At 40.4% G+C, this 23,710-nt stretch overlaps 1 protein-coding gene across 1 annotated transcript in view; it reads left to right on the top strand.

Moving 5' to 3' along the window:
- The window catches only part of ENPEP (glutamyl aminopeptidase), a 73,402-nt gene that overhangs the window by 35,540 nt on the left and 14,152 nt on the right, over window positions 1-23,710 (top strand). The window contains exons 8-14 of the mRNA XM_056564554.1: window positions 630-695; window positions 2,270-2,335; window positions 3,966-4,114; window positions 7,071-7,147; window positions 8,034-8,173; window positions 12,404-12,459; window positions 17,848-17,998. Coding sequence (XP_056420529.1) covers window positions 630-695; window positions 2,270-2,335; window positions 3,966-4,114; window positions 7,071-7,147; window positions 8,034-8,173; window positions 12,404-12,459; window positions 17,848-17,998 — 705 coding nt within the window. The remainder of the gene's footprint in view (window positions 1-629; window positions 696-2,269; window positions 2,336-3,965; window positions 4,115-7,070; window positions 7,148-8,033; window positions 8,174-12,403; window positions 12,460-17,847; window positions 17,999-23,710) is intronic.

The following is a 23,710-nucleotide window of genomic DNA, read 5'->3' as shown; positions in this document are numbered from 1 at the left end:
AGCGCTGCCTTCGGCAATCTCCAGCTCTGCCATTGAGATGTATTGAGGGGGCGTGTCGGCCGCCGCTTCGTGCGGGGGTCGACACCCGCTATCTGGCCGGAGAGCCTGGCCCCCGTACAGAGAGATCGCAGGGGGCCCCAGCGGTCAGACCCCCCGCGATCTCAAACTTATCCCCTATCCTTAGGATAGGGGATAAGTTTTTCACCACTGGACTACCCCTTTAATTCATTGTTTTGGGACAACCACTGTAAGGTTCCTTTTAGACAGGCAGGCCCATGACTGATATGAATGCTGATCTGGTGCTTTTTAAAGGAGTCTTTCCCCAGCTCAGTAAATGTTTTGTGCAGCTCTTCACTTGCATCCTTGTTGGCCACACATCCATTCTGCTTATTCGGAAAGATGTGCTGCTGGCACAGGTGAGGAGTGGAGATGAGCGAACCCATCACTCCTCATCCCTAATATCATCTTGCAAATTTTTACTAAATAATTGGTCACATGTGACTCAAGTTTGAGAAGTTACAATTGCTTTATATCAGAAGTATCTTGGCTTCACATAGAAACTTTACTGTAACTTCAATCTATGTGTAAGATAGATAAAAATACATAGTAAATGAATGTTATGCTTACAGGGAGCTTCCATTTTAAGAATGCTTGAAGACTGGATTACACCAGAGAAATTCAAGTTAGGTTGTCAGGTACAGTATTATACTACATTATATAAATAAATATATATGTTGTGCAACTATATTGTGCAAAATTAGTTACAAAAACACATGTAGAAGAAACAGAAAACAAACAAGTGATGGGAAAAGAGATTAAAGGGGTTATCCAGGATAAGAAAGACAAACATAGCTGATTCTTTACAGAATCAGCGCCGCTCTTGTCCCCAGTTGGAGTGCGGTATTGGAGTCCAATTCCATTGAAGTGAATGGAGCAAAATTGTACCACACACAACCTGAGGACAGATGTGGCACTGTTTTTGAAAGAAAGCAGCTATGTTATCCTGGATAACCCCTTCAAGGGAAGACTGGTTGATGAGAATGCCACATAAAAAAACAACCCAAAAAGAGCATCAACCAGCAACACTGCCAAGGTGGATTTAAACTTGCACCATTTTTTGTTTCCTTTGGAAATAAGTGTCAACAGATTTGTCTTGCAGTCACTTATATTCCTTCTTCTTCTTCTAAAATAAAATGTAAACTCCCCCTAGTCACATGGGCATCTTACTCTCAGTGTACAATGTATCAGAGCCCTATGTGGTAGAGGGTGTGAGATGGAATTACCCTAAGGGCAGATGGCATTAACCCCTTGTATTCTTGATGCCAGGGCGTGCTTTATCCTCAATTCCAGCCAAAGTTATACCGCTGGATCCTGGGCTAGGCACGGGGGCAATAATGACTCCGACGCCAAGTTACGGACAACGGTAGCTTTACGGAGTGACAGATGGTACAGTCTACACAATGTAGCCGGGCCCACAGAGGTGACCAGTGACTTCAGAGACCTTAAGGTCTTGCTGGGACTTGCAGTGGTTTTGGATAATTTAGTGCAGGCCACGTTGACTTGACAGTAGATGACAGTGACTGACTTGATTGGAGACAGACTAAGCTGTGACTTTAGCTTACTTTTAGACTTGTAGCTTGTGGCTTCAGACTTGACTTGAGGCCTCCTATGACTCCAGACACACTCTTAGGCTCGACTGAACCTCGACAAAAGACTCAGGAACTAAGAGAGAAGAGACTCCTCCCAGGGCTTTTATGGGGGAGACTCTGGTGGGGTCCCATTCGTCACCCTTATATCACCTGGTCACTGATATCTCCTGGGTAACAATTAAACAAAAACTCATATGACAACTGGTGATCACATGTTAACCTTTCTTAAATATCCAAATTCCTATATAAATAAAATATTGGATAATACAATTACAGTAGAAAAGATGCAGGGGGGCCCAGGGGACACTGCTGGGAGTCTGCCTCACAGGGCAGCAAGGGTACGGGGTAACAACTCCCGTACTGGGCCACCAGTACTGGGCATTTGGCTTCTGTCAGATCGGAATGTTTCATTATATCATTGTTTTCAACCATGGAAATTGTTATGAATGCCAATTTGACACTAATAAAGTATCTGAATATGCAAGATTATTTATGCTTAGGGGTGGACCTAACAGTCATGGATACCATGCTATATGGGAGTTATTGGTATTGTGTTTTCTGCTTTCTACCATTTTCTTGATTGTGTAGGCAATATCTTACCATGTTATTCTCTACATTAGAATTATCTCAAGAAATACCATTTCCAGAATGCCAAAACAGATGACTTCTGGGCTTCCTTGGCTGAGGTGAGGAATTCATGAAGCTTTTATTACTAGTATTATTATTACTACTACTGCTACTAATACATTATACTAAAATGTCACATGGTTTTCCTTCTAAAGTAATTCATAGCATATCACTAGGATGCTTGGACCCCAACTGATCCTTAGAATAAAAGACTAGAACACTTGTTAAAGCATCTCTGCCATTTGGAAGAACGTTTGGCATGTTGTCCAGACATGTGAAAAGTTTAAAGGGGAATTCCAGGCAAAAACTTTTTTTATATATATCAACTGGCTCCGGAAAGTTAAACAGATTTGTATATTACTTCTATTAAAAAATCTTAATCCTTCCAATAGTTATTAGCTTCGGAAGTTTTCTGTCTAACTGCTCAATGATGATGTCACGTCCTGGGAGCTGTGCATGATGGGAGAATATCCCCATAGGAGCTGCACAGCTCCTGGGACGTGAGTCATCAGAAAGCAGTTAGACAGAAAACAGCAACTCAACTTCAGAAGCTAATAACTATTGGAAGGATTAAGATTTTTTACTAGAAGTAATTTACAAATCTGTTTCACTTTCCGGAGCCAGTTGATATATAAAAAAAAGTTTTGGCCTGGAATACCCCTTTAAATCAGACATGGTCTCACTCCGGAGACCCACTGTGATTGCGAGTTACAGCCAGGTGAAGTGCGTGGTAGCGTGCACCTGACTCACCATCTGTTACTCAAACCTGACTCATTCCCATAGGTGTTAATGCGGCAAACAAGTCAGCTAGGGTGCCTAGCCAAGCAGTGAAATACACTACTGCACACTTCACAGGGCAATAACTTGTGATTGCAGCAGGTTTTAGGACTGAGATCCAGTGCAATCTAAAATGTTTTACATGTCTGAAAAGTATTTTCAAGGGTTCTCAAAGTAGTTTCAAAGGGGTACTCCAGTGGAATTATTATTTTTATATATATATATATATATATATATATATATATATATATATATATTAACTGGCTCCAGAAAGTTAAACAGATTTGTAAATTACTTCTATTATAAAATCTTAATCCTTCCAGTAGTTATCAGCTGCTGTATACTACAGAGGAAGTTGAGTTTTCCTTTTCAGTCTGACCACAGTGCTCTCTGCTGACACCTCTATCTGCATTAGGAGCTGACCAGAGTAGGAGCAAATACCCATAGCAAACTTATCCTGCTCTGGAAAGTTCCTGACATGGACAGAGGTGTCAGCAGAGAGCACTGTGGTCAGACATAAAAAAAAACTATACAACTTCATCTGGAAGCTGATAAGTGCTGGAAGGATTAAGATTTTTTTTTTTATATATATATATATATATATAAAAGTGTTATACAAACCTGTTTTACTTTCTACCACCAGTTGATTTGAAAAAAAAAAAAAATAGTTTTTCACCAGAGTACCCCTTTAAGCATGCTGCATTTTCCCTATACAGCAATGCTCCTGGCCACACACTGTTCAGGGAACTGCAATGCAGCCCCCATTCACATGAAGAGAGCTATGTTGATGATACCTGCAGAGGGGCTGGTTGGGAGTATCGCTGTGCGGAAGAAATTCTGAAAGGCCTTAGTCCTGACAAACACCTTTTAAATTGTCTCTCAACACCATTTAAAATATTATTTCTTTTTTAGGCAAGTGGACAACCAGTCAAAGATGTTATGGATACATGGACCAGACAAATGGGTTACCCAGTTCTCAATGTATCTGATAACGTTGTTAAACAGGAAAGATTTCTTTTGGATCCAAATGCTAATTCATCCCATCCAGAGTCCCCATTCAAGTATGTGTTTAATGTGTGAGTGTGTTTGTGTGTGTGTGTGTGTGTGTGTGTGTGTGTGTGTGTGTGAGAACTGTCATATGACAGTATGTCATATAGAGCTACATCAGTGACAATGAAGCCTAAATTATTAAAAGCTATTTGACATAAAGGATGATTTTTACTTGTTGGGGGTTAACTTAAAGTTTACCTTTTAAAGTTTGTAAGCGAGTCATAGAGCCTCAGTGCACAGAGCCCTGCTTGTCCTCACTACACAGAGCCCTGCTTGTCCTCAGTGTACAGAGCCCTGCTTGTCCTCAGTGTACAGAGCCCTGCTTGTCCTCAGTGTACAGAGCCCTGCTTGTCCTCAGTGTACAGAGCCCTGCTTGTCCTCAGTGTACAGAGCCATGCTTGTCCTCAGTGTACAGAGCCCTGCTTGTCCTCAGTGTACACAGCCCTGCTTGTCCTCACTACACAGAGCCCTGCTTGTCCTCAGTGTACAGGGCCCTGCTTGTCCTCACTACACAGAGCCATGCTTGTCCTCACTACACAGAGCCCTGCTTGTCCTCAGTGTACAGAGCCCTGCTTGTCCTCAGTGTACAGAGTCCTGCTTGTCTTCAGTGTACAGAGCCCTGCTTGTCCTCAGTGTACAGAGCCCTGCTTGTCCTCAGTGTACAGAGCCCTGCTTGTCCTCAGTGTACAGAGCCCTGCTTGTCCTCAGTGTACAGAGCCCTGCTTGTCCTCAGTGTACAGAGCCCTGCTTGTCCTCAGTGTACAGAGCCCTGCTTGTCCTCAGTGTACAGAGCCCTGCTTTTCTTCAGTGTACAGAGCCCTGTTTGTCCTCAGTGTACAGAGCTCTGATTGTCCTCACTACACAGAGCCCTGCTTGTCCTCACTACAAAGAGCCCTGCTTGTCCTCAGTGTACAGAGCCCTGCTTGTCCTCGGTGTACAGAGTCCTGCTTGTCCTCGGTGTACAGATCCCTGCTTGTCCTCGGTGTACGGAGCCCTGCTTGTCCTCGGTGTACGGAGCCCTGCTTGTCCTCGGTGCACAGAGCCCTGCATTTCCTCAGTGTACAGAGCCCTGCTAGTCCTCAGTGCACAGAGCCCTGCTAGTCCTCAGTATACAGAGCCCTGCTTGTCCTTGGCGCACAGAACCCTGCTTGTCCTCGGTGTACAGAGCCCTGCTTGTCTTCACTGCACAGAGCCCTGCTTGGCCTCAGTGTACAGAGCCCTGCTTGTCCTCGGTGTACAGAGCCCTGCTTGTTCTCGGTGTACAGAGCCCTGCTTGTCCTCGGTGTACAGAGCCCTGCTTGTCCTCGGTGTACAGTGCCCTGCTTGTCCTCGGTGTACAGAGCCCTGCTTGTCCTCGGTGTACAGAGCCCTGCTTGTTCTCGGTGTACAGAGCCCTGCTTGTCCTCGGTGTACAGAGCCCTGCTTGTCCTCAGTGTACAGAGTCCTACTTGTCCACCCACACTTACTATATTTGGACTCCTCATAGAGACACACATGCAATAGCTGCAGGGACAAAAATATACACATTTTTAACCAATGTATATTACAAATACACATATAATGGTATTATCTACATTATGTACAAAAAAAATTGTAAACGACAGGAACACTTTAAGTAAAAAAAATGACACTGTTTAAATCTGCAATTTTAAATACCCAATTCATATTCAGACTCCCTGATTTTCAGTTTACAGGCACCTTATAGGCTCAGATGTGTCTCATGAGCATGTGTCACCCTGTAATGCATGCAGGTTGTGAGGTCCCTGTGTTCAGGAGTCTTGTGGCTGCTTTGCTTTCTCCTTACACTTGTACAGAGCCCATGTGATTCTCCTCATCAGACTGCCATCTATCTGTTTTCTTTCATATCTAAAGCATTTGTGAGCTGCCCTCAATATATGCTCTCTCAGCAATTTGTGCATTCAATGCTCCTCAAATGCAATAGTCTGTGACTTCTTGCAACCAGGGAACACAGTTGATCAATGCTATATAGTTACTGTTGATATGCACACTTTAATGAAAAAAATCTCTTTAAATTGGTTTTAAGTCATAGGCAGTCATAGGAAATCCTACAAAATAGACTTGACAAAGCAAAACTATTCCAGGAACTTTCAGAAGTAAATAATCATATGTCTAATTATTCATCATTGTAAAATAAGACGTATATTGTTGTCTCTCTGGACTTTCATGGCTTCTATGTTTGTTTTTATACATATCGATTATGATTAATACTCATGTGCTCTCTCCAATATGAAATGTTTTTCTTAAAATACATTTTTTTTAATCAATCATAAATTTGTGACAGCTATAGGCAAAGTAGGGAGCCGCCCAGAGCACCATCTTGAAGGGGGGGGGGGGGGGGCACTGCTCTGCCCACCGCAATAAACTTAGCCCCTCCCCCCCATACGGTAACACTGTCATGTGCATTTTTGAGCCTATAAGAGCAGCACAGCACTGCAGCGCTCCTTTCTGAGTCACAGGCGTGATCACCCAGGTCAGGTCCAGCATCCTGACATCGCATTTACCCGCAAACCATCAACCCTCCCACACATCCCCACTTCATGCCGCGCTCCTCTCCGAGGTCCGTAATAGTCCCCACTTCGCTTTTGTCAACTGCCACTCCCCCACCAATCTGCCGAGTCCAGGGGATAGCAAAATTAGCTTTTGCCTAAAGTGACAAAAATCCTTGCACCAGCCCTGGATGTATGATTGACCACTAGTATGTAAGGGGTGATCCATCCCACCCAAGGAAAATCTCATCACAAATAAGCCAAGCTTTCTGGATCTACTCTGACACGCCAGTCTGTGTGTCAGTATTTCTGTCTCTGGTCGGCCCCATCCATAAAGGGACTTTATAGTAACTTGCATTTGATTCTCACAGACAACTGTGTTGAGGCTCCAAGGTTTGGGAGTATGCCTAGAGTTGTGCGGAGACAGATAATATATTACATAATGTTTCTATCATTTCAGTTACCTGTGGAACATCCCAGTGACATATTATTCTACTAACAACAAAGACAAGTACATCAGTATTTACAACAAATCAGGTAAAAAGGGAAACTGACCCAAATCCTCAGCATCAGGCTATATTCACTCAGTTTTTGGTCCCATCTTTTTACATAGTCAGGATAAATTCCCCCCATCTACTGCAGATCAGTTGTAGATCATTTTCAGTAAATGTGTTTTTTGGGACATGCAGATTTGAGAGCTATAAATCGTTTTCTTGTTTGTTTGTTTTTTTTGTGCCAAATATTTGTGTGCCATTTTTAATGGGATACATTAGGCTTTTTTAATCTTTGTATGATTTTTATTTTAGTAAATCTTTCTTTTTTTGTGCTATCGGGGGGAAATAAAAAAAAATAAATTATGAAATGTGTCTAAAAAGCAGCATAAAATAATGTGTGAGAAATAAAGCAAAATAAAAAATAAAAAAAAACAAATGGCCTAAACTAGGCCACTAGCCCTGCCCACTATAAACACCCCCTATGTAGTAAGGAAGGGGGCCCAATTTAAAACATTATTGTATTGTCACATTGTAAACATCCCCTATGTAGTAAGGAAGGGGGCCCAATTTAAAACATTATTTTATAGTCACATTGTAAACACCCCTATGTAGTAAGGAAGGGGGCCCAATTTAAAATATTATTTTATTGTCACTTTGTACTCAGATTTTATGCTGCGGATTTCATGCTACACATTTTATGCCGGTAAGTGAATGATTAAATCTGTAGCATAAAATCTACTGCATAAAATCTGCAGTGTGTATAGTACATGTAAAGAAACCCTATAAATTGGATAATTCTAGACCCCATAATACACATTTCATTTTTGGGTGGCTTTTGTTATTACTAGGCACTGGCAGGATGTTTGATCCAATATAACTTTCTAAGTTTTTTTGTGTGCAGTCGTCTAACATATATTTCTATATTTCAGCAACTTCACTAACCTTGGAACCTTATAATAGTAATAATGGGTTCTTTAAGATAAACAATATTCATTATGGATTTTTCCGAGTAAATTATGAAACATCAGTATGGCATAACCTATCAGAATTGTTGCTAAACAATCATGAGGTATGTAATATCATATAATATAGTCAAAAGGTTTCCTAATGTTCATAATATTAGATGGTCATGATATTGTGAATATTTAGTCATATTTAATTTCCCCAGATTTGGTAATATACAGTAGGAAGGACAATGCAATAACTTTTGCTAGTAGCAGATTCTAAAGCAATGTGCCCTGTTGGATATTTGCTTGAGGATACGCATTATCCAAACCACACCGTTGCTAGCTCCAATGCCCTGTGATTTGTCTTGATGAACATTGATTTTTAAAAAAAAATGTGATACGCAAACGTATTAAATATATATAAATTTTAAGTTTTTTTTCCAGCTTTAACAGCATATAACATGTTCTGTTTTGTTTGTTGTTGTTTTTTTTTTTAAATAAAATAACCCTGAAGGAAAGGAACAGTCAATTAATTGTATAGCCACCACTCCATTGCATTTACTGAGGTTTTGCGCTCACTATAAAAAAGTTTAAGCCAGATTTTGCTCTTTGACCTTAAAGGGGTTATCCACCATTAGGTGATTTTAGTTCATACCTGGCAGAGAGTAATGGACATGCTTAGGAAGGATCTGCGCTTGTCTTGGGACTAAATGGCTAAGTTGTGAGATTACCATGACTGTGGTTAGCTTTTTGTGAACTGGTATTTCCTGTTTGACTTTTCTTTTTTGACTAGAAATCCCACAATTCCATTTTCCTCCCTCCCACACATCAGCCACCCCACCCATTGAAACAAAAGACCTGTGGTTTTCAATCAGGGTGCCTACAGCTGTTGCATTAGTTGCAGATTGATCTCTCTCCCACCAAGCGATCGCTCCACCCATTGAAGCAGACAGGCTCCCTATCATCAGCTGACTAGTGAGTCAGGTCTCGGCCACATTGCAAGCTGGGAAAAATCTGAGACAAGTCATTTTGTATGCTGCTAAATAGTGGGGTGAAAATCACATAAGAATTGTGAGAAAACCGTCACACACAGGTACAGACACTATATTATGAACTACACTAACTTTACAGCCCCTGTAGCATAGTCAAATAAAAAAAAATTCCTGGAATACCCCTTTAATCAAAAGTTATCACCTATCACTGGGATAGGGGAAAAGTAGCTGATCAGTAGGTACCAAACTGCTCGCAGCCCATGCGCTGTACACTCCATTCATGTCAGGTAACATTTTACCTGTGTTAAGTGGGGGTCCCAGCAGTCAGATCCCCACCAGTCAGCTGGTTATCATCTATCTAACAGATAGGGACAACTTGCGAATAGGAATAACCCTTAAAGGGGTACTCCCGTGGAAAACTTTTTTTTTTTTATTAACTGGTGCCAAAAAGTTAAACAGATTTGTAAATGACTTCTATTAAAAAATCTTAATCCCTCCAGTACTTTTTAGAGGCTGTATACTACAGAGGAAATGCTTTTCTTTTTTTGATTTCTCTTGTGTCATGACCACAGTGCTCTCTGCTGACCTCTGCTGTCCATTTTAGGAACTGTCCAGAGCAGCATATTTTTGCTATGGGGATTTTCTCTTGCTCTGGACATTTCCTAAAATGGACAGCAGAGGTCAGCAGAGCGCAATGTGGTCGTGACAGAAGAGAAATCCAAAAAAGAAAAGCATTTCCTCTGTAGTATACAGCCCTAAAAAGTACTGGAAGGATTAAGCTTTTTCAATAGAAGTAATTTACAAATCTGTTTAACTGGCACCATTTGATTTAAAAAAAAAAAAAAAAAGTTTTCCACGGGAGTTCCCCTTTAAAGGGGTATCCTGGGATTTTTTTTATTTAACTGTGCTGCGGGGGGCTGTAAAGTTAGTGTTCTTCATAATATGGTAACAAAATGAGTATCGTCTCAGGTTTTCCTAGGTTGCAGTGCAGCCCAAGACATTACATCACTAGTCAGGTGTTCGAAGAAGCCTGTCTGCTTCAATGGGTGGATCGACAGCTGGGGGGGGGGGGGGGGGGAGATCATTGCAGTTTTTTAACTGCATTAGGCAACCTGGTTAGAAAACACTGGTCTATTGTTTACACAGAAGAAGCGTGGATCCAGCAGTGAGTAAAAACACATCCAGCTTTATTGAAGGTCCACATAAAAACAGGTACAGCAACCATAGCCAACATCAGATGCGTTTCAGGTGCATCCTTCATCAGTGATGCCTGCTTACAGGATGAAGTTCAGATTTATAGTGTGCAAGGTGTGAGGAGAAACTCCTCCAATGCAACCCACTGCAGATTACAAATGAGAACACCTGAGGCAGGTAAAATACAAAAAGCAAATGTATAAAAAAAAAAGTTATAAAAAAATGTTATAAATCACCAGCTGACCAGTACCAGCGAAAGAGGTGCCTAAAAAATACCTTTTATTTCCATTCTTAAAATTAATAAAAGCAACACATATGTGAATGTTGTGCTTGTATTATGTCAGAAAGTACCTAAACAAGGAGAAGAGAGCTGTTAAGATATATCAAGGGAGTGCTATATTACTAAGACATAAGCACCTCCCCTTTTTTATTTGAGTATGATAATTGCAACTCAAATAATTGGAATTACTCCCTTAGTCATCCATTACTGGTGACTAGTTCACCCAACCCGTTTCTGTCGCCTTTTTAAACGACGTCATCAGGGGAGTTTAACAGAACATCAAGAGTTACTTAAAAATAGTATATATGCCAGAGTCCAGTGACCAATCAGACAGTCAGAGATTATTTATAATTCTTCTCCACTACTGCCACACATGATCTCAATCAAGGGGATATAATAAACCATATGGGTATGCCCCTTTAAGAATTGAAGTCCTCAGCCAGCGGGGGTTTAACTTATAACCCTCCAGCTGGTGTCCAGTTCTGAGTCTTCAAGTAGAATTTGTCGGCAGCGCGCACTCTGGCAGTGGCGAAGAGACCGGCTGTTTTCAGCTGTTCATTTGCCTTTGAATAGTTTTTTAGGCAGATTTTTTCACTCGTAAGCCCAGATTTATCAAACTGCATGAGAGAAAAAATGTTATTTTCCCACAGCAACCAATCACAGCTCAGCTAACAAGCTCTGATAAAAGTGAAAGCTGGACTGTGATTGGTTGCTGTGGGAAAATAACTTTTTTTTCTCTCATACAGTTTGATAAATCTGGGCCATAGTGTTTTTTAGCCATTTGTTAGACTGTAGCACAGTTAAAAAACAAACAAACAAAAAAACGCCCAAGATGCCATATGGAAACATGGCCTATTTGCAAAAAGCAAGAGTCGGAAGATGATAGATCATTTAGGTAAGGTAGTCAGAGCACAGACTGTACTTAATAACCTTTAGCATAAATACCAAAAGCTCTTAGAGTAATTTATGACAAATATATAATTTTGATTAGTTCAGTAAGTACGGTTATTACCCTCTAAATAAAAGCATATATGAAAGAAGAGCTGGTCTGTGTGTACAGACTTTCCTCTAGTACAGGTTGCAAAGGACAAATCACATTTTCAAAATGTGATTCATAATCCTGGCTATAGCAGAAGCAATGGTGCCACCCCATCCCCCATTATGGTAATGGTTATATCATCCTGTCAATAGACAGATTGATCCTCTTTGGACACAGCTTTATTGATTTATTAAACTGGCTACTTTGTAGACAGTGTAAACTAAGCCTGTCTAGTCTTAGTTTAGACCAACTCTTAAGATGGATTCACATATATCAGGAATCCGGCATGCACAGGACAGAAACTGATGCTAGAACTGATCCCATTCATTTGAATGGGACAGTTCACAATCATCCAGCATCTCAATTTTGACACCGGATTGTTGTACACGCTGAAGAGCACCGGACTGGGGAACACAACTTACTTGCCATCCAGAAACAATGGACGCCGGATGCCATACAACTGATGGCAACTTGTCATCAGTTGCGTCATCAGTTGCCTCCAGATTGAGGCTGAATTCACCTATGGCGGATACCAGACATACTGTATGTGAACCCAGCCTTAGTTGGCTTAAATGCACCAGGTTTTTGGCACACATCGGCACATCATACGACAAACCTTTTTATCATGACTAAGCCCCTTTTGTGAGACCAAGGCGAAAGTGTCAAAAAACGTGCTTAAGACTCATAGTAAAAGTGGTAGAAGTAATGTCAGACCATTTTTTTGTCACAAAATGCACAGTAGCAAATCTGGGCAGATATCTTAATAGTTGCATGTGAAAGATTACTCTCTATGTGTATATAGTGCATCGTTTTTTATACAATTGGATTTGACTTACTTTTATTTTAGGTTTTTACGCCAGGAGACAGAGCTGGGTTAATAGATGATGTTTTTGCCCTAGCAAGGTGAGTATAAGGTTGTGTAGTGTTATATTTGGAAGGAGACATACATCTGTCAGTTAAAGGAAACATGTTTTCAAAAATGAACCTATGCTTTATATAAAGCGTGTCTATTTTCAAGAATTGTTGATGTTTCACCAATGCTTTATATAGAGTGTGTCTTTTTTCGAGCATTGTTGGTTTCTTTTTCTCTGACCACTGAGCCTTTTAATAAGCTGAAACCTGTAGAAATTTCTTCTCAGCAGTCATTTCATAAGACAGGACTACAGTGTATATATATATATATATATTATAGACACCACATTATATGTTGAGAGAACTTCAGGGCTGGTGCTATTTTTTACTTCTCTGGCTAGGCCAGAGCTACAGAACATTTTTGTAGTAGATATTTTATTATATCTTTTCATGTGACAACACTGAATAAATGACACTCTGCTACAATATAAAGTAGTGAGTGTACAGCAGGTATAAGTGTTTAATATTATGTCCCCCCAAAATAACTCAACACAGCTATTAATGTCTAAACCTTGTCAACAAAAGTGAGTACACCACTAAGTAAAATTGGATTGGATCCAAAGTGTTTTGTAAGGCCACCATTATTTTCTAAAACTGCCTTAAAGGGGTACTCCGGTGAAAAACTTTTTTTTTGTTTTATTTAAATGAACTGATGCCAGAAAGGTAAACAGATTTGTATATTACTTCTATTAAAAAATATTTACCCTTCCATTACATTTTAGCAGCTGTATGCTACAGAGGAAGTTCTTTTTTTTTTTACTTTCTTTTTTGTCTTGTCCACAGTGCTCTCTGCTGACACCTCTGTCCGTGTCAGGAGCAGCATAGGTTTGCTATGGGGATTTTCTCCTGCTCTGGACAGTTCGTCGGGTATCAGGTGTCAGCAGAGAGCACTGTGGACAAGACAAAAAAGAAATTCAAAAGGAAAAGAATTTCCTCTGTAGCATTCAGCTGCTAAAAAGTACTGGAAGAGTAAAGATTTTTTATGGTAGTAATTTACAAATCTGTTTAACTTTCTGGCGCCAGTTGATTTAAAAATATGTTTTCCACCGGAGTACGCCTTTAAGCCTCTGGGCATGGAGTTCACCGCAGCTTCACAGGTTTCCACTGGAGTCCTCTTCCACTACTCTAGTCCATTTCCACCCCTTCATGGCTCACCTTCTATTTGAGGATGCCCACAGATGTTTAATAGGTTTTAGGTCTTGAGACATGCTTAGTCAGTCCATCAACCTTACCCTCAGTTTCATTAGAAAGGAAGTGGTGTCTTGGAGGTGTGTTTAGGGTCATTATTATGTGTGAATACTTGACACTGCCACCACCATGCTTGACTGTAGGCAAGACACACTTGTCTTTGTACTCCTCACCTGGTTGCTGCCACACACGCTTGGCACCATCTAAACCAAATAATTGTTGTAGCGAATGGTCTAAGCACTAGGAGGCTGATTCCCCCCCATCCCTTTAACCTCTGAAGCATTGTTGGCAGCACTCATACGTATATATTTCCAAAGGCAACCTCTGGATATGATGCTGATCACGTGCACTCAATTTCTTTGGTTAACCATGGCACTTTTACAAAATAGGTAGGGTTTCACTTCAGGGGATGGGTCCACTGTGTCCCATTACATTTACTATCATTTATGCCAGTAGTTGGAATAAATTAAAGTGGAAATTTCAAAGGCTGCCCCAAGAACAGCCACAGACATGACAGACTTAATTATGGACATTTATCAACGGGTTTAGTCAGGTTTTCTTTACTATAATTGTCGCAAAATTGTCGCAACTGCGACTACGCGATTTTTAGTGCGACATTTTGACTGGAAAGCGAGAAAAGCAAGTTTTTCATAAATTAACTATGTAGTAATAATTTTAAAATGGACTACGGGTAGTCAGGTATTTATTAACTGCGACAGTCGCAACTGCGCAAAAAAAAGTCGCAACAGCGTTAAAAATTGACTAAATTTACTCCAGCTCAAACATGGAGCAGAAAAAGCTACTACCAAAGTAAAAAAGGAAAAATTGCTTACGTGAAAGAAAATTATCAACAGGCTGAAACCAGTTGATAAATAAGTCACACATAAGCAAAAAAAAAGTAAGGAAAAGATTACTAAAAAAAAAAGAATACATAAGCAAACATTGATAAATGTCCCTCATAGAGAGGTGTAATCCAGTGTAGATGTCACTGGCAGGATTTATACGCTGGTTCTGTGTGGGAAACAGGAAGAATGGTGACTATAATGATCTGAGTGACTTTCCTAATTTCAACAATAAAAGGCCTTGTGGGTTGTTGCTAGTATACAATGATTAGTACCTATGAAAATGGTTTAAAGGAAAACTGTTAACCCTGTTAACCACACTAAACCCAATACACTTGGTTATAGTGTGGGTGAACAGTAGTCCAACGAGGGGTCACTTCCTTATATATGCCCCTTAGGTCGTGAGTTTTTTTCCAGAGCCAAGGTTAGTAGCTCACTGCTGTGCAGAGGAAGCCAAAGCTGTACATGGTCCTACCTCACCAAAGAGCTGCTGTAGAACAAATTATTGAAACGTTATTGCTGGACAACTTCAGAGGTCTTGTATAGTCCATGCTTCTGTGGCTTTAATATCATGACTGACTGGTGATTGGTCTGTCTATTTATCATCGTCATCTTTCCTATCTGCATGATGCAGTCACAACATTCACTGGGAATTATCTCTCTCAACAATAAAGTTCTAAGATGTCCCAGAAGAGAGGCTGATGCACAATCATTTTTAACCGCCAAAGACAACAGTTTGGATAAGAGCCCCAGGGAGCCAGAATGACTCATTACTCACAATGGCATGTCAGAAGTTACAAAGCACAGAGAATGGCCTGGCATTTCTGTCTACATTTCTGATAAAAAAATACAAATAGGAAAGAAGACAGATTGTCACTGTTTAAATTTAGAAATGGTTTCTATACCTTTATATTCAGACCACAATGGCAGCCAGTCAGTCTGACATGGCTTACCATAAAAAGTACCATTGCCACTGTCTGTATGTGTGGTATGGGGTGTGAGATGCAGGGAAGATGGAATTACCCTAGGGGCAGATGGCATTAACCCCTTGAATTTTTGATGCCAGGGTGTGGTTTATCCTCAATACCACCTGAAGGTATACCGCTGGATCCTGGACTAGGCACAGGGGAAATAATGACTCTGACGCCAAGTTACGGACAATGGTAGCCTTACTGAGTGACAAATGGTACAGTCTATACAGTGTAGCCGGGCCCACGGAGGTGATCAGTGACTTCAGAGACCTTAAGGGCTTGCTGGGACTTGTAGTAGAATAGGACAATTTAGTGCAGGCCACGCAGACTTTACAGATGACTTTGACTTGACTGACTTGTGACTGACAATGCTGTGACTGGCTTACTTATAGCTTGTGGCTGCAGGCTTGACTTGAGGCCTCCTATGACTCCAGACATACTTCTAGACTCAACTGCACTGGACCTCAGCTTAGCAGAAAGAACAAAGTGGTGTTGGACAATTTAGTGCAGGCCACGTTGACTTGACAATAGATGACAGTGACTGACTTGACTTGACTGGAAACAGACTAAGCTGTGACTTTAGCTTACTTGTAGACTTGTATCTTGTGGCTGCGGACTTGACTTGAGGCCTCCTATGACTCCTGATACAGGCTCGACTCTTAGGCTCGACTGCACCTCAGCAAAGACTCAGGAACTAAGAGAGAGAAGAGACTCCTCCCAGGGCTTTTATGGCGGAGACTCTGGTGGGATCTCATTGGTCACCCCTAAGTCACCTGGTCACTGATACCTCCTGGGTAACAATCACATGATAACTCACATGACAACTGAAGATCACATGGAAACATTTCTTAAAGATAAAACACTTCTTTACACTCACCCCTTGATTCCCGGCATTCTGGCTAGGATCAGAGACATTTTTTATAGATCCGGCTGGATGTCCGTGCAGCATATCTGTGCACATTCACTTATTTATTTATTTTTGTCACTGTGTCACCTTTTACTTGTTGTGTGCCCACAGGATTGTTGGGATGCAGTAGCCCTTCTGGGTGTCCCTCCTAGCGGTATAGGGGAGGTGTGTGTGGCCATGAGGTTCTGCACCTCCCTGCAAAACCCTGGGTACTCCTGTATGAGCAGGGTACCGATAGTTTACGGCTCTGCGGACAGATACTTTGGCTAACGTCAAGGGGAATGCCGGTAGCATTTGTGGTCCCCTAGTAAGAGTATCACCGAATTTTTAAAATTGCTATTAGTGTACCAAAAGTAGGGGTCACCGAAAAAACGCTAATACTTAACTTTTAATAGATGTTTCCCTTTTTTTAGCATACTCTATTAAAAGTTAAGTATTAGTGTTTTTTCGGTGGTCCCTTAGTAGCTTTGATGAAAAGTGACATCAAACCTGGAGGCGAAGGGTAAGGTTTGTTGAGGGGCCTCTCTCCTGTAGGAGAAGAGCTTGCAATAGACCGCATCCTTTGTGGACTTTTTTTTAGTGTAACACATTTTGCACTTTTTCTTGCACTTTGGGTGAATCGAGAGCACGTTCCTCCGCTCTTAGAAAAAAAGATAACACTACTTTACAGCATAATAAATGGCAAAACATATGTACATGAGGGGACAGGTGGAAGGGCCCCCAGGGGACACTGCAGGGAGGCTGTCTGATAGGGCAGCAATGGTACGGGATAACTCCCATACTGGGCCACCACATATGCGAATACCCAAAAAACCTTTCAGTTGTTCTTCATCCAGATGACAACTACATGAAATACATATTTATTATCAAGTACTTTATATTAACATAAATATTAGATTATGTGTTTCTATGGTTTCTCTTATATTAGTTATTACTGCATTCTTACCGTGCTGTCTGCAAATAGCATAGAAGACATCATGCGCTATAAACCAATGTCTAAAAGCAGTCTCTAATTGGCCTCAACATATCCCCAACATATCCCCAACATATCCCCAACATATCCTCAACATAACCTCAACATATCCCCAACATATCCCCAACATATCCCCAACATATCCCCAACATATCCCCAACATATCCCCAACATATCCCCAACATATCCTCAACATATCCTCAATATATCCCCACACCTCTTGTTTGAATAGTTATTGTGTAATTTTATGTCTGATACTTGTCTTTGTTTGTACCCCATAATTGTAAGCGCTGCGGAATCTGTAGGCACTATATAAATAAATAAATAATAAAGAAGTATTACGTAATTGTTGTGTGATATGATTCATCAAGGCACAATATAGTGTAAACTGTTAACACATTTAATATGATTGGGAAATAATCACTATTTTGATAAATATATATCAATATATTATTTATACATTATAAAAAAAAGTTTTGATTATTATCTTCTCCCCAGTGCTGAAAAACAGGATTACAACATTTCTCTTGACTTAACGAAATATCTTCATAAAGAGAAAGACTATCTTCCCTGGGTTAGAGTGAGCTCCGCACTTTCCTATTTAAATGATATGCTGGAGGATGATGATAACATCTACCCAATGTTTCAGGTAATATGGATAACGTTTTTGTGTATAAGTCATAATTCTGTGCGCTTTAGATAATACTTTATAGGCTCCATTCACACTACGGACAATCAGTGTGGAATATTCATGAGGAATTCTGTGCAGATTCTGCAATGATTTAATGGGAGTTTCGCTGAACTTCCGACCGATATTTGGATTTCAGAGGAAGATTGAACATGTTTAATCTTCTGGTGGAATTGGATGGTGTTAACCCCTTCCCACACATCCGTGCGCTGGGACGTATGCATAATTCCTAGCGATCTCCTGCATTGCTTGCTGCGGACAGCGTAGGAGATTGGTGGCGGAGTCCCACCACAGCTGCATGGGCCGTGATCTTGCCGCATTAACCCCTTAGATGCTGCGCTCCCCCTGTTCACCAACGGCAGCACTGCAATACAAACGCGGGTCGCTGTTAGGTTGCTATGGCAGCAGGAGGTCAGATCATGACCTCCAGTCTGCCTGCTACGGAAGCCTGTGAGATCCAGTCAGAGTCTGGATCGCACAGGCTGTGCTTTGTGCAGCTGATCGGGTCATGCAGCATAGTATAACCTGTAAAAATGAAAATAAAATAAAAAATTTCTTCAATAAAAGTATAAGTGTAAAAAATAAAATAAAAGCCCCTTTCCCAATAAAAACCCTGTATTATGACCAAAAAAGATCAAAAACACAAATCCTATACATAATAGGTATTGCCATGTCCGTAATGACGTGTACTTTAAAATTATAATGTAAATTATGCCGCACGGTGAATGCCATAAAAAAAGCGCAAAATTCGCTAATTTTGGTCACAAATAGCTATATAAAAAGATCAAAAGGTAGCAAGTATCGCAACAATGACACCAATAAAAAGTACAGCTCATCCTGCAAAAAAAAATATAAGCCCTTACTCAATGGCGTCAGATGAAAAATAAAAAAGTTATGGCTGTTGGAAAATGAATGGCAGAAAAATAATTTTTGCTCAGAAAAGGGAAAAGAACATAGAAAGCTTTATTAAATGGGTATCGCCATAATCGTACTGACCCACAGAATAAATATAACATCACTTTTACCACACAGTGTACACCATAAAAAAAAATTTAACACCAGAAATTTTCAAGCTTTTCCCAATATTTTGGAGTTTTTCACAAAAAGTGCTGCATGTGTCAACAAAAATGCACCTCTTATATAAAGTACAATATGTCACGAAAAGAGACACATGTCAAATTATAAGGGGAACTCCGGTGGAAACAAGTAGAAAAACAAATGTTTTCAAATCAACTGGTGCCTGAAAGTTAAACAGATTTGTAAATGAATTCTATTAAAAAATCTAAATCCTTCCAGTACTTATTAGCTGCTGTATAAAACAGAGAAATTTGTGAATTTCTTTTCTATCTTACAACAGTGCTCTCTGCTGACACCCCTGTCCGAACTGTCCAGATTAGAATCATACCCCCATAGAAAACCTCTCCTGCTCTGGACAATTCCTGACATGGACAGAGGTGTCAGTAGAGAACACTGTTGTCAGACAGAAAAGAACTTCACAAATTTCTATGTAGTATATTTGTAGTGTACAGCAGCTGATAAGTACTAAAAGGGTTAAGATTTTTAAATAGAAGTGATTTACTTTGTCGCGTTGTCTTTGTTGTGAGATGGTGTGCACTGATATTTCTTTCAAATCAGCGACCACTAATGATGTGTTTTTTTATTAAGGGTCCATTTAATTGTGAGAGTTCCTTTGTAATTTATTTATTGACTTGTGATTGTCATCTTCAGTACGTCGGGCGCACTGTGCAGTCAGTACGGGCTCCTATGAATAAGCATCGATCCAACATAAAAAATCGATTCATGCTGCACAGTGTGTCCCGCCACTTTACTACGCTTCATAATAGGGACACGGCTAGTTTGAAATTTATGATTTTAGAATTGATTCCCAATACTGTTCAAAATAGATTACAAAAACGTATTAATCGGGAATCTTATTCAATATTTAAATGATGCACTTTATTCCCGAATGGACTCTATGAACTCTATGGACTCTATGAAACTATTGAAAACACTCGCTGATTGTCATTATTATGCATATTAATCTTTGATCCTTTGTAGTTTTGTATTTTCTGGTGTCTTTTTTGTACGTCTACATATATTTATTTTTATGCATCATTCACTTTTTAGTGAGTGCCATTATATTCATGCGCTTTTTGCACTTTAGTATATATTTTTTATTGATGTGCTATTGGGATGTTGTTCTTTATGCACTTTAGGGGTTCATGCCCATTGTGCGTTCTGTACCTTGTGACTCCCATGGTGAATGATTGTTCTGACACCAAGGGGTTAATCTATTAACTTGGAGTGTGCATATATACTGCTTCCTGTTCCCCCTGTCCATATGCCTGATGAAGCGCAGTTGCGCGAAACGCGTTGCATGTTGGGAATAAACTGGTTGTTCTACCCATCGCCTGGTCCCTCAGTGCCTTATTGTCTACTGGTTTGGAGGTCCTTTGTCTCAGGAACTGTCTGGAGCATAGGAGGTTTGCTATGGGGATTTACTCCTACTTTGGCCAGCTCCCAAGACAGGTGTCATCAGAGAGCAGTTAGACAGAAAAGAACTCAACTTCAGCAGCTGATAAGTACTGGAAGGATTAAGATTTTTTTTATAGAAGTAATTTACAAATCTGTTTAACTTTCTGGAGCTAGATGATAAATAAATAAAAAGTTTTTCCTGCAATACCCCTTTAAGGTAAAAAAATTGGTCCGTCCTCCTTAAGGGGTTAATGAGATGGTGCCTATGTCCATGGCAAATAGCCGTTGACATAAGTGTCAATTCCAGATCTTTTTGAACGGTGCAAATCCACTGAACAATTCAGTGAGAAAAATTACCTTGCTGAATTTCTCCAGTGTGAACAAGTTTGTTCAGTTAAAATAGAATTTAAGTCAACTTCCTATATCCTCAGTCAGCTGGTAGCACAAAAAATGTATACAGATTTGTAAATTAGGCCCGTTGAAGCACTATTCAGTGCGAAACCCCGGTGTCGCCTCTATGTGATACCCCCCCCCCTGGTACCATCTTCTGTCCTCCCTTGTACATGTAATAGGCTGTGAATATGTGCAATAAATATTGCTGAATTGGAATACTGGTGAGTGCCAACTTTTTCATTCTTCTATCAAGTGCACCAAGGTTATTTCTTATATGTGTCCGAGCACCATCATACCCATCACCGCTACAGCGACTTAGAGTCCGTTCGCCGAAGGTACAGAAGTAAGCAGTGCCGAACGTCTTGAATACAGATTTGTAAATTGTAAAAAAGTCAAGTTTTACTGTACTTATCAACTGCCGTATGCCCTGGAGGAAGTTAAAGAAGGTGTCCAGTGCTAAGAAATGTATCCCCTATCCGCAGGATAGGAGACAAACGTCTGATCAAAGGGGGGCTTACTGCTGGGAGCCCCCATGACCTCTCCTGCTAGAGCGCGTTTCGTACCCAGCACATCAGCTGGTAAAAACATGCCCCCTCCATTTATCTCCATGGGAGAGGTGCAGACTCAGGGATAGTCTTCGCCTCCCCTATAGAGATGAATAGAGAGGGTGTGTTTGTACCAGCTCATGTGCTGGGTACGGAACATCACACACAGCAGCTTAGTTATAACCTATTATAGCACGTTATTAATAACGGCCGTTATTTTGTGATGGAAGATAGTAACGGAAGAAATAGTGCATGCACTATTTCTCCCGTTACTATCTTCCGTCACAAAATAACGGGCTATAACGGATTAAAACGGCTATTAGAAAAATCCCATAAACTATAATGGATTTTGTAACTGCCGTTTTAGGCTGGGCTCACATTACGTTTTTCAACTGCGGTTCCCGCATATGTTTTCTATCAAAAACTGTATGGGGAGAAAACGGATGGAACAGTATGGGAAAAAGTAAACTGTATGCGTTTTTAAACAGTATACTGTTTTTAAAAGTGCATACTGTTCCGTCCGTTTTTATAGAGAAAAAAAAAACATAAGTTTTTGAAAATGTTGTCCATTTTAAATGGGAGGGGTCTTGGGTGGGGACTTTAGGATTCAAATGTGCATGTGCAAAGTAAAAACATATACGTTTTTCCCGTATGGAACCGTATACATGTGCGTTTCCCATTGACGTCCATGTTAAAAAAAACGTATGCGGTTGCAACCGGAGACAAAATCGTGGTCAAAATACGGTTCCATACGGGAAAAACGTATACGTTTTTACTGTGCACATGCGCATTTGAATCCTTAAGTCCCCACCCAAGACCCCTCCCATTAAAAATGGACAAAATTTTCAAAAACGTATGGGTTTTTTTCTATAAAAACGGACGGAACAGTATGCACTTTTAAAAACAGTATACTGTTTAAAAACGCATACGGTTTACTTTTTCCCATACTGTTCCATCCGTTTTTTTCCCATACGGTTTTTGATAGAAAATGTATGCGGGATCCGTAGTTGAAAAACGTAGTGTGAACCCAGCCTTACAGCTGATTTTCAGATGGAACTTCGTACGGATCTTTAAAACTGAGTAATTTTGTAGTGTGAAAGAAGCCTAAGCAATCTAGAGGGACTTAGTGTAAAAAAAAAATTTACTTTTAAAAAATATATAAATTCCCCACAAGTCACTCTCTGTCAAGACCGGGGGTGGACAGGGAGAATGAGCCCTAAGCTGTCCCTAGAAATACTCCCCCTACCTACTTGCCTATCCACCCTAAATGATGGGTCAACAACTGGGCGCCGGTCCCTTCCTGCGCTAAAGTGCAATGGGTGTTAAGTTACACAAATATACAGTACACAAACAAGGCTGTACTAACATACAGTTCAGAAACCAGAATCAAGATTAACAGCACATATGAATAAATGAACATGACTAAATATGGAATAAGTATACAGCAGACAAAACCAGGAGATGCAGGAGATGAACTGAATGTCAAAAACTAAACAGGTCAGGAAACATGGAACACAGTTCACATTGAACAAAGAAATAAACAAGACACACCACTCCATACATGGAGAGACATAAATACCAAAGCCAAATAAACTTCGAGCCAGCGGGCAATCTCTCCAAGATATCAGAATACTGGCCTAGAAGGAAACAGAAATATAATACACAGAACACTGGACTGAGAATCGGATGAGTCTGAACAGACTCCACAAAAGCCAAACTCCAAAACATGGAGGCATACGAGTCAGGACTCTAAACAGGAATACTGAGTATGAGTACAAGCACAGGACTAACAGTGTGAACACAGTGTGAACAAGGTTAAAGCAGGACATACATAATACTAAAAACCGACATCATAAAAAAATCTATATAATAAACAGGAATAGTAACCATGGTAAAAATTCAGACAAACAGACATAGCAAAGGTGAATCCGTAAACAGTCAGAGTAGGACTAATTACCAGCCACCAGTAGAACCTGAAGAGGCCTTTTAAACTTCCCAGGGCTGGAGAGTTAAAGGGGTTAACCAGGAAAAAAGTATTTTTTTATATATATATCAACTGGCTTCAGAAAGTTAAACAGATTTGTAAATGACTTCTGTTTATGAGCTGCTGAAATTGAGTTGTTCTTTTCTGTCTAAGTGCTCTCTGATTACACCTGTCTTGGGAACTGTCTAGAGAAGAAGCAAATCCCCATAGCAAACCTCTTCTACTCTGTGCAGTTCCTGAGACAAGCAGAGATGTCAGCAGAGAGCACTGTTGCCA

This window comes from Hyla sarda, chromosome 1 (assembly GCF_029499605.1).
Source record: "Hyla sarda isolate aHylSar1 chromosome 1, aHylSar1.hap1, whole genome shotgun sequence".
Taxonomy (NCBI): domain Eukaryota; kingdom Metazoa; phylum Chordata; class Amphibia; order Anura; family Hylidae; genus Hyla; species Hyla sarda.
Note: the sequence above shows the minus strand (reverse complement) of the source record. Positions and strands in the feature narration are given on the sequence as shown.